General features: G+C 47.1%; 1 protein-coding gene across 1 annotated transcript in view; it reads left to right on the top strand.

The window, feature by feature from the left end:
- LOC116991217 (suppressor of tumorigenicity 14 protein homolog) overlaps positions 1-16,164 on the top strand; it is a 77,681-nt gene that overhangs the window by 38,016 nt on the left and 23,501 nt on the right. The window contains exon 2 of the mRNA XM_033049655.1: positions 15,700-15,859. Coding sequence (XP_032905546.1) covers positions 15,700-15,859 — 160 coding nt within the window. The remainder of the gene's footprint in view (positions 1-15,699; positions 15,860-16,164) is intronic.

Genomic DNA, 16,164 nt, shown 5'->3' with positions numbered 1-16,164 from the left:
CCATTTCCATATAACCATATAACCATATAACAATTACAGTACGGAAACAGGCCATCTCGGCCCTACAAGTCCGTGCCGAACAACTTTTTCCCTTAGTCCCACCTGCCTGCACTAATACCATAACCCTCCATTCCCTTCTCATCCATATGCCTACCCAATTTATTTTTAAATGATACCAACGAACCTGCCGCCACCACTTCCACTGGAAGCTCATTCCACACCGCTACCACTCTCTGAGTAAAGAAGTTCCCCCTCATGTTACCCCTAAACTTCTGTCCCTTAATTCTGAAGTCATGTCCTCTTGTTTGAATCTTCCCTATTCTCAAAGGGAAAAGCTTGTCCACATCAACTCTGTCTATCCCTCTCATCATTTTAAAGACCTCTATCAAGTCCCCCCTTAACTTTCTGCGCTCCAGAGAATAAAGACCTAACTTATTCAACCTATCTCTGTAACTTAGTTGTTGAAACCCAGGCAACATTCTAGTAAATCTCCTCTGTACTCTCTCTATTTTGTTGACATCCTTCCTATAATTGGGCGACCAAAATTGTACACCATACTCCAGATTTAGTTTCACCAATGCCTTGTACAATTTTAACATTACATCCCAGCTTCTATACTCAATGCTCTGATTTATAAAGGCTAGCATACCAAAAGCTTTCTTTACCACCCTATCTATATGAGATTCCACCTTCAAGGAACTACGCACAGTTATTCCCAGATCCCTCTGTTCAACTGTATTCTTCAATTCCCTACCATTTACCATGTACGTCCTATTTTGATTTGTCCTGCCAAGGTGTAGCACCTCACATTTATCAGCATTAAACTCCATCTGCCATCTTTCAGCCCATTTTTCCAAATGGCCTAAATCACTCTGTAGACTTTGGAAATCCTCTTCATTATCCACAACACCCCCTATCTTGGTATCATCTGCATACTTACTAATCCAATTTACCGCCCCTTCATCCAGATCATTGATGTACATGACAAACAACAAATGACCCAACACAGATCCCTGAGGCACCACACTAGTCACCTGCCTCCAACCCGACAAACAGCCATCCACCATTACCCTCTGGCTTCTCCCATTCAGCCACTGTTGAATCCATCTTGCTATTCCTGCATTTATACCCAACAGTTGAACCTTCTTAACCAACCTTCCATGAGGAACCTTGTCAAAGGCCTTACTTAAGTCCATATAGACAACATCCACTGCTTTACCCTCGTCAATTTCCCTAGTAACCTCTTCAAAAAATTCAAGAAGATTAGTCAAACATGACCTTCCAGGCACAAATCCATGTTGACTGTTCCTAATCAGACCCTGTTTATCCAGATGCTTATATATATTATCTCTAAGTATCTTTTCCATTAATTTGCTCACCACTGAAGTCAAACTAACAGGTCTATAATTGCTAGGTTTACTCTTAGAACCCTTTTTAAACAATAATAATAATAATAATAAATTTTATTTAATGGGCGCCTTTCAAACATCTCAAGGACATCTTACATAGTATATCGGAATAACATATAATCGGAATATAACAATAAAGACATCACAGAGACACAAATTAAAAACAGGATTCAATCCAAAAACAGAAAATCAAAAACACAGTGTGAAGAGGGAGCAGCGGCAGCCAAAGCGCGCCAGCGTCCACTCTCTCTTCACGGCAGCCATCTTGGACACAGACCTACAAGACTACAAATAGACAAAAAAAATCATCCCCCCACAGTGGGTAGCACTGTGGAGGAAGGCACAATGTCCAGTCCCCACCCCATGTTCACCCCAAAGTCAGGCCTATTGAGGCCACCGCAATTGCCTCTACGGAGGCCCGATGTCCCTGGCCGTTCTCACCGGGTGGTCTTGCCCCGGCGTCGGGAGAGTCCTTTCGGCGGCTGGGCCACCTGGAACGGCCGCTTCTTGGTTGGAGCCCGCGGCTGCCGAAGCCGACAATGGAACAACATGCGCAGTACGCCAATCCTCAGGGACTATTCCCGTTTCTAATGACATTTGAAATATTTCTGTCATAGCCCCGGCTATTTCTACACTAACTTCCCTCAATGTCCTAGGGAATATCCTGTCAGGACCTGGAGACTTATCCACTTTTATATTTTTCAAAAGTGTCAGGACTTCTTTTACTTTGAAACTCATAGTATCCATAGCTACTCTACTAGTTTCCCCTACCTCACATAATTAATTCAATATCCTTCTCCTTGGTGAATACCGAAGAAAATAAATTGTTCAATATCTCCCCCATCTCTTTTGGCTCTGCAGATAGCTGTCCACTCTGTCTCTCCAATGGACCAATTTTATCCCTCGTCATCCTTTTGCTATTAATATAGCTGTAGAAACCCTTTGGATTTACTTTCACCTTACTTGCCAAAGCAACCTCATATCTTCTTTTAGCTTTTCTAATTTCTTTCTTAAGATTCTTTTTACATTCCTTATACTCCTCAAGCACCTCATTTACTTCATGCTGCCTATAATTATTGTAGATCTCCCTCTTTTTCCGAACAAGATGTCCAATTTCTCTTGAAAACCAGGGCTCTTTCCAATTTTTACTGTTTCCTTTCAACCGAACAGGAACATAAAGATTCTGTACTCTTAAAATTTCCCCTTTAAATGTCCTCCATTTCTCTTCTACATCCTTCCCATAAAACAAAATGTCCCAGTTCACTCCTTTTAAATCATCTCGCATCTCATCAAAGTTAGCCTTTCTCCAATCAAAAATCTCAACCCTAGGTCCAATTCTGACCTTCTCCATAATTATATTGAAACTAATGGTATTGTGATCACTGGACCCGAAGTGCTCCCCAACGCATACCTCCGCCACCTGTCCCGTCTCATTTCCTAACAGGAGGTTCAGCACTGCCCCTCCTCTAGTAGGTACCTCTATGTATTGCTGCAAAAAACTATCCTGCACACATTTTACAAACTCCAAACCATCCAGCCCATTTACAGAATGTGTTTCCCAGTCTATGTGTGGAAAGTTGAAATCTCCCACAATCACTATCTAGTGCTTACTACTAATATCTGCAATCTCCTTACATATAAGTGTTGATACACCTTTCCCACTTCTCAGTTCCACCCAAATAGCCTCCCTAGATGAGCCCTCCAATCTATCCTGCCAAAGCACTGCTGTAATATCTTCCCTGACTAGCAATGCAACACCTCCACCTCTTGCCCCTCCAATTCTATCACACCTGAAGCAACGAAATCCTGGAATATTTAGTTTCCAATCACAGCCCTCCTGCAACCATGTTTCACTGATCGCCACAACATCATACTTCCAGGTGTCTATCCAGACTCTAAGCTCATCCACCTTTCTTACAATGCTCCTAGCATTAAAATATGCACATTTAAGAAACCCCCCGTCTTATTCTCTGTTTATTTCCTTTTTTTTCTTTCTCCTCTTGTGTCCGAGTGCTTCCCTTTTCTGCTTCCTGCCTCCCATTCTGTCTACTAGCTTTCTCTATTTGAGTCCCTCGCCCCAACCATTCTAGTTTAAAGTCTCCCCAGTGGCCTTTGCAAATTTCCCCGCCAGGATATTGGTCCCCCTCGGGTTCAAGTGCAACCCATCCTTTCTGTACAGGTCCCACCTTCCCTAAAAGAAGTCCCAATGATCCAGAAACTTGAATCCCTGCCCTCTGCACCAGTCTTTTAGCCACGCATTTATCCTCCACCTCGCTCCATTCCTACTCTCATTGTTGCGTGGCACAGGCAGTAATCCTGAGATTGGTTGCCTTTTTGGTCCTTTTCCTTAACTCTCCTCCCAACTCCCTAAATCCTCCCTTCAGGACCTCTTCCCTTTTTTTACCTATGTCATTGGTACCTATATGTACCACAACCTCAGGCTCCTCTCCCTCTGATTTCAGGATATCTTGGATGCGTTGAGACACGTCCGAGACCTTGGCACCAGGGAGGCAGATCACCATCCTGGTCTCCCGACTGCGTCCACAGAATCGCCTATCCGACCCCCTAACAATAGAGTCCCCAATTACTATTGCCCTCTTCTTTTTTTCCCTACCTTTCGGAGCAACAGGGCTGGTCTCTGTGCTGGAGGCCCGTCCGCTGTCGCTACCCCCGGGCAGGCTGTCACCCCCCATCCGTACTCAAACAGGAGTACTTATTTGCAAGGTGTACTGACATTGGAGTACTCACTCGTTCCTGCCTCTGCCCCTTGCCCTTCCTTAGCGTGACCCATATGTCTCTCTCCTGAAGTTTTGGAGTGACCACCTCCCTATAGCTCCCCTCTATGACCTCCTCACTCTCCCTGACCAGACAGAGGTCATCGAGCTGCTGCCCCAGGATCCTAATACGGTCCCTTAGGAGCCCCATCTCTCTGCACCTGGTGCAGATGTGGACGTCTGGAGGGCCATCCGACACCATGACCTCCCACATCTGACATCCCGAACAGTACACTGCTCTGGCTGTCATTCTCCCGCCTTACCCTGGATCCGATACCAGTATAATACAATAGAAACTGCTGGGAGAAATCAGCAGGTATCTGACTCACAACAGCTGCTCCCTCTTGACCTTTAAACTGTACCTTTATTATATAAACAAAAAGCACTGTACCTTTACTAATGCACTGTACCTTTAACCCACTGTACCCTTAGCTCACTGTACCTTTACTAAAGCACTGTACCTTTAGCCCACTGTACCCTTGGCTCACTGTACCTTTACTAATGCACTGTACCTTTAGCCCACTGTACCCTTAGCCCACTGTACCTTTACTAAAGCACTGTACCTTTAACCAGAAAGCAGAAATGCTAACCTGAGGTTGCCCCCAATCAGCTGCTTCCTCTAGTCTGCTTCCACCAATCAGCGGCTTCCACCAGAACCCTCCCTATGGAGTGTGGAACGTTACGGATTTTGGTAAAAGCCCTGACCCTCCTCCACTCGCTCCAACGGTCCCGGGCCTCTGTGAAAACAAGCCCCGCGCCTGATTTATATACTCACCGCCCTGACCCTCCTCCACTCGCTCCACTCGCTTCATTGTCCATTCATGTAGGCCTCGTGTCATTCACTAGATTCACCTCCCACCCCACTCCCGCACCACTCCCACCGCTCTCTCGCCCCCCTCTCGCCAACCTCTCACCCCCTCCCTCCCCCTCCTGCCCCCTCCCCCCCCTCAACCAGGTGTATAAAATCATGAGAGGAATAGATCGGGTAGATGCACAGAATCTTGCCCAGAGTAGGGGAATCGAGGACCAGAGGGCATATGTTTAAGGTGAAGGGGGAAAGATTTAATGGGAATCTGAGGGGTAACAAGGTGTGGTGGGTGTATGGAACAAGCTGCCAGAGGAGGTAGTTGAGGCAGGGACTATCCTAACATTTGAGAATAAGTTGGACAGGTACAGAGACAGGACAGGTTTGGAGGGATATGGATCAAATGCAGGCAGGTGGGACTAGTGCAGCTGGGACATGTTGGCCGGTGTGGGCAAGTTGGGTCAAAGGGCCTGTTCCCCTTTATTACTCTATGACTCTAGTTACACTAGTCCCAGCTGGCTGCATTTGCCTCATATCCCTCTAAACGTGTCCTATCCATGTACCTGTCCAAATGTTTCTTAAACCTTGGCCCTTATCTATTCTGTTGGCCATAAACTCAGGTTGTGATATGTTTATTAATGTTGGTGTATATCGACCTGGCCCACCACTGTTTCCAATTACCCTGACACTACATCATTAATGATGGATTCCAGCACTGTCTGTTCCAACGATGACACATTAACTCATCTGTAGATCGATATTTTGCTTTATTTCCCTCTTTCTGAAATGATGGACGTACATTTCTAACTTCCACTGTGTGCCCCTTCACTCTGCTCCATAAGTTGCTGGGAACTGTGGTCATGTTCTGCTGGGCACCATCTCTCCTGCTCTCCATCGTAAGATCTGGCTGGTGCTCAAAGATCATCCAGACAAGTCCTCCCCCTCCGTCAGAGCCCCCTGTGTCCCCACAACAAATGTGTGCAGCTGATGGACCTTGTTGGACGTGACCGGCCTGTCTATACAGCTGGGCAAGTGGGACTGGTGTAGCTGGTGTCTGCCAACTAGTATTTGCTGCCCATCTCCATCCATCCACTTCCCCATTGCCTCTGGGCTGAACTTCATCCCCACAGGATTAGAGAAGTTGGGAGGTCATGCTGCAGATGTGCAAGGCGTTGGTCAGGCCTCATTTAGAGTATTGTGTTCAGTTTTGCACACCATGTTATAGGAAAGATGTTTTCAAACTGAAAAGGGGGCAGAGTAGATTTACGAGGTTTTGACAGGACTCAAGGGCCTGAACTATAGGGAGAGGTTGGGCAGGCTGGGACTCTATTCCTTGGAGCGCAGGAGGATGAGGGGTGATCTTACAGAGGTGATCGCGCTTTAGGGCGGCACAGTGGTGCAGCAGTAGAGTTGCTGCCTTGCAGGGCTTACAGCGCCAGAGACCCAGGTTCGATCCTGGCTACAGGTGCTTGTTGTACGGAGTTTGTACATTCTCCCCGCGACCTGTGTGGGTTTTCCCTGAGTACTTCGGCTTCCTCCCACACTCCAAAGATGTACAGGTATTATACCAATTATACCATTAATTGGTATAAATGTAAAAAATTCTCCTTGGTGTGTGTAGGATAGTGTTAATGAGTGGGGATCACTGGTCGGTGGGCCGAAGGGCCTGTTTCCGCGCTGTACCTCCAAAACAAACCAGAGCAAAGGTGTGCAAAATCATGAGAGGTATAGATCGGGTAGACGCACAGAGTCTCTTGCCCAGTGTAGGGGAATTGAGAACAAGAGGACATAAGTTGAAGGAGAGGGGGGAAAGATTTAATAGCAGTAACATTTTCACGCCAAGGGTGATGTGTGTATTAATGAGCTGCTGGAGGAGGTAGTTGAGGCAGGGTCTATAGCAACGTTCATGAAACAATGGATAGGACAGATTTAGAGGGATTTGAACCAAATGCAGGCAGGTGGGATTAGTGTAGATGGGACATGTTGGCCGGTGTTGGCAAGCTGGGCTGAAGGGCCTGTTGCCATTCCTCATGCTCACCATGAAACTCACTTCCTCTTCCCACAATGCTATTTTGCCCAAACCATGGACTGTTTTAATTTCTGGGTGGAAGGTTAGCTGATGATGTTCACTACTCCTCTCCTCAGATATTTTTCCCCTCCACCCAGAAGGAAGTGTAACTTGCATTTCCCACCTGAAGGTTGTATGAATTACTTAACGCAAATTAGACCTTGTTCGCCTTATTGCTTGGTCCCTGCTGACCAAGATATCTAACCAGGCGCCAGTCTCTGTGTGTGTACATACTACCTAGCAATTGCTCTTCCTGCTGCCCACACCATTGCGCTGGGAATTCCCCTCAGCCACAAGAACTGATCATTCATCCTGTGCCACATCTGTCTCTAGTCTCCCAGGCAGCCAACTCTGGTTTATTTGTGGTTGCTGATCCCAGCCTCTGTTGAGAGGAATCCACCCTCGACTCCTCTCCCCGCAAGGTCCAGTCTGATCTCCAGTCGCCCTCTCCTATCCAAAGCTTTGTTGCCATTTTTCTCATTGGTCTATAGTTCTTACGCATTACTAAAACATACCTTGTCATGCCTTATCGTGACATGCCCCAGAGTACTTTCCTGTTGATGTAGACTAGAGATGATTCTACTCAACCTGCCTGCAGTTTTGTTTAGACAGGCACGTGGATATTCAGCGAATGGACGGATATGGATGATGTGCAGGCAGTGGAGATTTGTGTAATGTGGCTTCATGTTCAGCATGGACATTGTGAGACCAAGAGCCAGTTTAGTTTGGTTTAGATTGGAGACACAGCGTGGAAACTTGGCGCTGTAAGGCAGCAACTCTACCACTGTGCCACCGTGCCGCCCCATAGTTTTAGCCGCCGGTTGATACTGACCCGGTTCCACCTGTACCCTTGCATCAGATCCTTCATCACCGCCGCAGACACCTGCATTGCCCGATGTTGGTCACATGGTAGATGTAGACACAAGGAACTGCAGATGCTGGTCTACAAAGTAAGATACAAACTGCTGGAGTATCTCAGCAGGTCAAGCAGTACTCTGGAAAGCATGGACAGGTGATGTTTTGGGTCGGGACCCTTCATCAGACTGAATGTGATTTGTTGCGTTTTGTCTGGATCCTATATTAGATGAACCAAGACCTCCTGCAACAGAGTAAGTGCTATCTCTGCTATGATTCTTGTCAAAACAACTCCCACACCCCCATTCCCATTCCTGGAAACTGTGGTGAAATGAGTGAGAAAGGTATCACATTCGTCACAGAGCTGTGATTGGGACAGATATCTTGTGTTACGAAAGGAATTTATTTCTGCAGCTGTAACTTGACCCAACCCTTTGATACATAGATTGACCATACCTGTGCTATCTCCCCTACCCCACTCTGCTCTACCCTACCCCACTCTGCTCTCCCCTACCCCACTCTGCTACCAATATTTCAACATACTATTCTCCATCGTTTTTAATGCCTCACTGAAATCAGAGCTCTTCTAATTCTGGCATCAGAGTGTCGACACCTTGCCTCCGAGTGGCATGGTGGTGCAGCGGTAGAGTTGCTGCCTTACAGCGCCAGAGACCCGGGTTCGATCCTGACGGCAGGTGCTGTCTGTACGGAGTTTATATGTTCTTCCTGTGACCGCATGGGTTTTCTCTGAATGCTCAGGTTTCTTATCACACTCCAATGACGTACAGGTTTGTAAGTTCATTTGGCTTTGATAAAAATTGAACCTGTTGTCCCTAGTGTGTTGGATAGTGCTGGTGTACGGGGTGATTGCTGGTCACCATGGGCTTGGTGGGCTGAAGGGCCTGTTTCCGCGCTGTATCTCTAACCTAAACTAAACTAAATTGTAAACAATTCTTCACCACAAGTTGCACCTGTACTTACCTTGATTCCAAGCTGTGGTCTTCTCCCTACAAAGATTTGCGTTTCCAACTCATGTACAATAGATAAAGCAAAGAGGAAGATACAGAGTGTATGATCTAGTTGTCAGCATTGCAGCGCACCAGGTTGATGGATATAGTCCAATGTCCATCTTTACGTAGAGGTGATTGATCATACCCAAGCTTGGAGAACAACCGGGGTGAATGTTGTGTGAAACATTACCTCATGGTAAACTTCCAGTAACTGGTCCATGCTATCCACGATGCCCATTTATTCTCGACCCTGACTGTAAAACCTGGCCCCAACACCCCCCTGCCCCCCGGCATGGCACGGCAATGTCAAACAGCCCCGGCCTCCCTGCCCCCAGGCATGTCCTGACCTCAGCTTGTATTTTGTCACTTGTGACCACTATCCTGCTTCTCTCACCAACCTCCTCCAGACGGACCACTGCCCCCTTGGCTGCCCTCCCTCACACTTTTTATCATTTACCTTCCACAGCAGCACAAGCCGTCCTTCCATCCACGCCTCTTCCTCTGCAAATTGGTTTATCTGTAACTTTTCCTAAAGATCATTAACCAGAATAACAATGCCTTCTCTCTCCATGGCAACTTCAGTTTTATTTCTTGTTTTAATTGTACAAGTTGCAGCTGCCACCAGCAGGCCTGTGGCAAGCTCTGGCCCTGGGCCCCTCCAGCTCACTCCCACAAGACTCCATCTTCACCTGACCTCCACCTCCTGGCCCCTGTGTTGGTGCCTCATCATGGTGGGAGTTCTTTACTAACACACGTGGAGCTACTCAACTCCACACAGCCCCTCTGGCCCCCCCCCCCGACCAACAACTGCAGCACAGGCTTTACCCCCCCCCCCCGACCAACAACTGCAGCACAGGCTTTACCCCCCCCCCCCCCCCCCCCGACCAACAACTGCAGCACAGGCTTTACCCCCCCATGTCCATCATCTCTCCCCAGACTCCATCAGCCATTGATATGCTCGGGATAATTTACAGCCACCAATTAACCAATCTACAGGTCTGTGGAGTGTGATAGGAAATGAGAGCAACTGGAGGAAACTCTCAGTTACAGGGAGTACGTGCAAACAACGCCCGAGGTCAGGATCAAACCTGGGTCACTGGAGCAGTGAGGCAGCAGCTCCACATGCTGCCCATAAACAGAAGCCTGGCAATGGTACGGGTAGTGATTAGTACGGGTGTCGGGTTATGGGGAGAATGCAGGAGAAAGGGGTTGAGAGGGAAAGATAGATCAGACATGATTGAATGGTGGAGTAGACTTGATGGGCCGAATGTGATACACAAACATGAATAATATCAGCTCAGGGAATTGAGATTTTGTGATTTTGTTCTTATGCCTGACACTGTTACTTGTTGCCTTGGTTTAGCAGATCACCAGAACAACTTGATCATTGTGTCAAGTCATGTTTATTTGTCACATACACATACGAGATGTGCAGTGAAATGAAAGTGGCAATGCTCGCGGGCTTTTGTGCAAAAAGACAAACAACCAAACAACCAAACAAACTATAAACACAATCATAACACACATATACCTTTACATAATAAATAATGGAAGGAAAAACGTTCAGTAGAGTTAGTCCCTGGTGAGATAGGCGTTTACAGTCCGAATGGCCTCTGGGAAGAAACTCCTTCTCAACCTCTCTGTTCTCACCGCATGGCAACGGAGGCGTTTGCCTGACCGTAGCAGCTGGAACAGTCCGTTGCAGGGGTGGAAGGGGTCTCTGATGATATTGTTGGCTCTGGAGTTGCACCTCCTGATGTATAGTTCCTGCAGGGGGGCAAGTGAAGTTCCCATAGTGCGTTCGGCCGAACGCACTAATCTCTGCAGAGCCTTCTTGTCCTTGGCAGAGCAATTCCCAAACCAGATGGTAATGTTCCCGGACAAGATGCTTTCCACCGCCGCTGCGTAGAAGCACTGGAGGATCCTCGGAGACACTCTGAATTTCCTCAATTGCCTGAGGTGGTAAAGGCGCTGCCTTGCCCTACTCACGAGTGCCATAGCTTGTCCACAGCTATGATCAGACAACTCAGGGCGGCAACTCGGAACCTGAACTTACGAAACTCTGATTTTACAAGTGTTTGATTTAGTATTGTTAATTTCTGAGTACTTGTGGTGTGACATTATTGACACAGTATCTACGAGCTGTGTACTTGTCTCAGCAGGTCTGCGTGTCTGTGTGTGTGTAGTGATATGGGTGCGGACACACTACGGGACACGACTTCTGTCTGACCTGTTGATGCAAAGCATTGAGCACAGTTTCATTGCCCTCACTACGTATTGCTTTCATATTAATTTAGGGAAATATTTAATCATTAGAAAGGATTGAGATGGGAATAATGTGAATGGAAGAGAGTTGGTGGAAAAAACTCAACAGGGCCAGTGTGCACTGTGGGAAGAGAAACAGTCGAGTTTAATTTATTGTCACATATACAGTGAAAAGATAGTGAGAAGCTTTTGTTGCATGCTAGTCAGCGGAAAGACAAGACATGAGTACAATCGAGCCATCCACAGTGTACAGATACATTATATAGGGAATAACGTTTAGTGCAAGATAAAGCCAGTAAAGTCTGATGATCAAAGTTGGCACGTTTCCCATTTCCGACACTTCCCCACCATTTCTTGACCTCACTATCTCCATCACAGGTGATAGACTTCTGATCGACATCCACTATAAACCCACTGACTCCCATGGCTATCTAGACTACACTTCTTGCCACCCTGCTTCCTGTAAGGACTCCATCCCCTACTCCCAATTCCTCAGTCTACGCCGCATCTGCATCCAGGATGAGGTGTTCCACACCAGGGCATCGGAAATGTCCTCATTCTTCAGAGAACAAGGGTTCCCCTCCTCTACTATAGAAGAGGCTCTCACCAGGGTCTCTTCAATACCCCGTAACACTGCTCTCTCTCCCCATCCCCCCACTCATAACAAGGGCAGTCCCCCTAGTCCTCACCTTTCACCCCACTAGCCGTCACATACAACACATAGTCCTCCGTCATTTTCACCACCTCCAACGTGACCCCACCACTCGCCACATCTTCCCATCTCCCCCCCTGTCTACATTCCGCAAAGACCGCTCCCTCCGTAACTCCCTGGTCAATTCTTCCCTTCCCTCCCGCTCCACCCCCTCCCCGGGCACTTTCCCTTGCAACCGCAAGAGATGCTACACTTGTCGCTTTACCTCCCCCCTCGACTCCATTCAAGGACCCAAGCAGTCGTTCCAGGTGCGACAGAGGTTTACCTGCACCTCCTCCAAACTCATCTATTGCATCCGCTGCTCTAGATGTCAGCTGATCTACATCGGTGAGACCAAATGGAGGCTTGGCGATCGCTTCGCCGAACACCTCCGCTCGGTCTGCAATAACCGACCTGATCCCCCGGTGGCTCAGCACTTCAACTCCCCCTCCCATTCCGAATCCGACCTTTCTGTCCTGGGCCTCCTCCATGGCCAGAGTGAGCACCGCCAGAAATTGGAGGAGCAGCACCTCATATTCCGTTTGGGCAGTTTACACCCAGCGGCATAAACATTGACTTCTCCAATTTCCGGTAGCCCTTGCTATCTCCTCCCCTTCTCAGCTCTCCCTCTACCCTCTGGCTCCTCCTCTACCTTTATTCTTCCCCCCCCACCCTACATCAGTCTGAAGAAGGGTTTCAGCCCGAAACGTTGCCTATTTCCTTCGTTCCATAGATGCTGCCGCACCCGCTGAGTTTCTCCAGCACTTTTGTCTACCAAAGTCCAATCAAAGATAGTCTGAGGGTCTCCAATGAAGTAGACAGTAGTTCACGACTGCTCTCTAGTTGTGGTAAGATGGTTCAGTTGCCTGATAACAGATGTGAAGAAACTGTCGCTGAATCTGCAGGTGTACCTATTCTATACCTTTTACCAGATGTGGAGAGCCAATGTTAAACAGAGCCAAGGAGCATGCATCAGAACTTCTGCAGACCTGCCCTGCTGTTCCATTGAAACCTCTCTAACTGGAAACATTCGCTCAGTTTCTCTTCCCACAGATGCAGCCTGTTTGAAGAATAATCTTGTCTGAAGAAGGGTCTCCACCCAAAACATTGCCTATTCCTTTTCTCCAGCATTTTGTGTCTGTCATGAGTGTTTCCAGCCTCAGCACTTTGTTGGATCATCAGGTGAGAGTTGGTGTTGGTCTGGGTGATCACACACAGGAGAGAGGCTGGTCAAATTGTGGCATGCAATAAGCTAAGCAGGGACATGGAGAGAAGGTAGGCACAAAAAGCTGGAGTAACTCAGCAGGTCAGACAGCATCTCTGGGGAAAAGGAATAGGTGACGTTTCAGGTTAAAACCCTTCTTCAGACTCACTAGCTCAACCTGCTAGCTCAGTCCCATAGAGCAAGAGACTCCCATTCCTTTTTTCCAGAGATGCTGCCTGTCCTGCTAAGTTACTTCAGCTTTTTGTGTCTATCTTTGGTTTAATCCAGCATCTGCAGTTCCTTCATACACAGGGACATAGTGAGATTTCTGGAGATGTTGAAAAATCAAGGTTATCCAAGTTGTTCCTTTAGAAAACAATTAATACCAGAATATAAGGAGATATCAGTTGATTTGAGCAGGTATTTTGCCTTGGACCTCACTGTAGATGCTCCAGAACATTCTGGAAATTAGAAATGGGAAGGGACAGAGGTACTGGGGTGCGTTGGGGGGGGGGGGATTGGACTCACTAGGACTGGGGTATGGAGCTAATTGTTGGAGTTTCAGGCTGACACTCTCTGGGTCTTGATGAAATTCAAACCAGAGTTTTAGAATTCATAGTGAGATTGGGGATGTGTTGGTTTACCTCGTCAAAATGGCTCCACATAAATTTGAAAATAGCAAATGTAACTCCTTTCTCCAAAAATGGAGGGAGGCAGGAACTAGGAGAGTTGCTCGACCAATTTACCGTAGTTCATTGAAGAAGCAACATTTCAGGTGGAGACACATGAGACTGCAGCTGTTGCAAGCTTGAGTGATAAACAAGGAGCTGGAGGAACTCAGTCGGTCAGGCAGCATCTGGGGAGTTCCTTTACGGAACAATGTGTCCTGGGCCTCCTCCATTGCCAGATTGAGTCATCACACTGTCTCGGGAGAACAGCCAGCATAATCAAGGATTGCTCACTCTCCCGATCACTCTCGATTCCACTCTCCATCGCCAGAAGATGCAACAGCCTGTAAGCATGTGCCACCAGTTCCAGTGATAACTTTTTCCCCACTGTTGTCAGACTAAGAACAGATCTCCTATATGGGAAGGAGGAATTCCAGATCTTCCAGTCTACCTTGTTGTGGCCTTTCCACTTAAAACAAAATCTGCACTTCCTCTGCAGCTCTAATATTATTTTGCTTGTGCGTTCCCTGGTGTGCTGCAGATGTGCTCCAGATTTAACTGGATAATATACAGAACAGTACTTTGCTGTATCTCTGTACCCGTGACAATAATAAACCAACCACGGTGGCGCAACAGTCGAGTTGCTGCCTCACAGCGCTTGCAGCGCCAGAGACCCGGGTTCAATCCCGACTGTGGCTGCTGTCTGTATGGAGTTTATGTGTTCTTCCCGTGACTGCGTGGGTTTTCTCCGAGATCTTTGGTTTCCTCCCACACTCCAAAGACGTGCAGGTTTGTAGGTTAATTGGCTTGGTATAAATGTAAAATGTCACTTGTGTGTGTAGGATGGTGTTAATGTGCGGGGATTGCTGGTCGGTGGGCCAAAGGGCCTGTTTCCGTGCTGTATCTCTAAGCTGTTTCTGCACGTTACAAGCCTGCCCTATCTGAATCACAGCCATCACCTGACTTGTCAGTAATGGTGCGGTGAGCATGAACTCTCCAAAGATCAAGAGAATCTTTCCATAATTTCTGGTTTTAATTATTTTCTACAGAGGCTAGCCAGAGTACTCTCGGGTTTTGTACAACCTTATTAATCTCTGATGTGTTTGAGATTTATCTCAGTATTCCCAGATCCCTTCGTTCCTTTAGATCCCACTTTCTTAGCAAGACATAGTTATAGAGTCTTTCAGCCTGGAAACAGGCCCTTCGGTCCAACTTGCCCACACTGACCAACATGTCCCATTTACATTAGTCTCAACTTCCCATGTTTGGCCCATATCTCTCTTAACCAGTCATTTCCATGTACCTGTCTATTTGTTTCTTAAACATTGCGATAGTACCTGCCTCCTCTGGCACCTCGTTCCAGATACCCACCACCCTTTGTGTGAAAAATATACCCCTCACGTTCCTATTAAATCCTTTAATCTTCACCTTAAATCTATGCCCTCTGGTCCTCGATTCCCCTACTCTGGACAAGACATTCTGTGCATCTACCCGATCTATTGCTCTCATGATTTAATACACCTCTATAAGATCATCCCTCATCCTCCTGTGCTCCAAGGCAGAGTCACAGCCTGCTCAACCTCTCCCTGTAGCTCTGACCCTCGCGTCTTGGCAACATCCATATAAATGTTTTCAGTACTCTTTCCAACTCGACAACATAATTTTCTTATTCTTTTCATTAAGATCTACCAAATGTATTTATTGACAATATAATATCTTTAATTAGAGTCTCATTCTGCAAGTTTATTAATCTTGCAACTTTTTCTGCCTTGCTCCAAACCAACCACTTCCCACCATTGGGCCTCCATGGACACTTGTCTTCATGCTGTCTCTGCCTCGTTAATCCCATGTTAGTCTCGGTGGCGGTAACTCCACATTGATGCAGTGGAAGGCATTGGGGGTTTGATTGGGGGTAAAACAATGATATCAGCATCTTCTGGCTTTCTGCAGGAAATAAATGGCATTCCTGAGGAGATGGAGTTTCTTCCGGCAAGTGACCAGAAGAAGCTGGAGAAACGCAGCCCGAAGGAGACAGCTTTACTGGTGGGGTTCATACTTGGAGCGGCATTACTGTCCCTGATGATTGGGCTGCTGGTTTGGCATTTTCATTGTGAGTATAAGATCACGGCAGTGGGTGAAGAGGGAGGATCATCACCAGCTGGGAACACAAGCTGTCCCACTGAGGCCGCTATTGCCTGGGTGACCAAGATGCACCAGGAGAATTCAAAAACTCAAAGTGTTTTGAGCATAATTCACCCACCTAAGCATTAAATATCTCAAATACAGGGTGCTTATCAGCTGTGCTTAAAATACACAGCGCACAATGTGTGCAGAAGACATAAATATTCAAAGTATCTCACGGAGTCAGGGCTAGTACGTGCATGGCATTGTTACATCTATGAAGACCATTCAGCC

The sequence above is a fragment of the Amblyraja radiata genome, chromosome 33 (assembly GCF_010909765.2).
Source record: "Amblyraja radiata isolate CabotCenter1 chromosome 33, sAmbRad1.1.pri, whole genome shotgun sequence".
In the NCBI taxonomy this organism is placed as follows: Eukaryota; Metazoa; Chordata; class Chondrichthyes; order Rajiformes; family Rajidae; genus Amblyraja; species Amblyraja radiata.
This window is presented reverse-complemented; position numbering and strand designations above follow the sequence as displayed.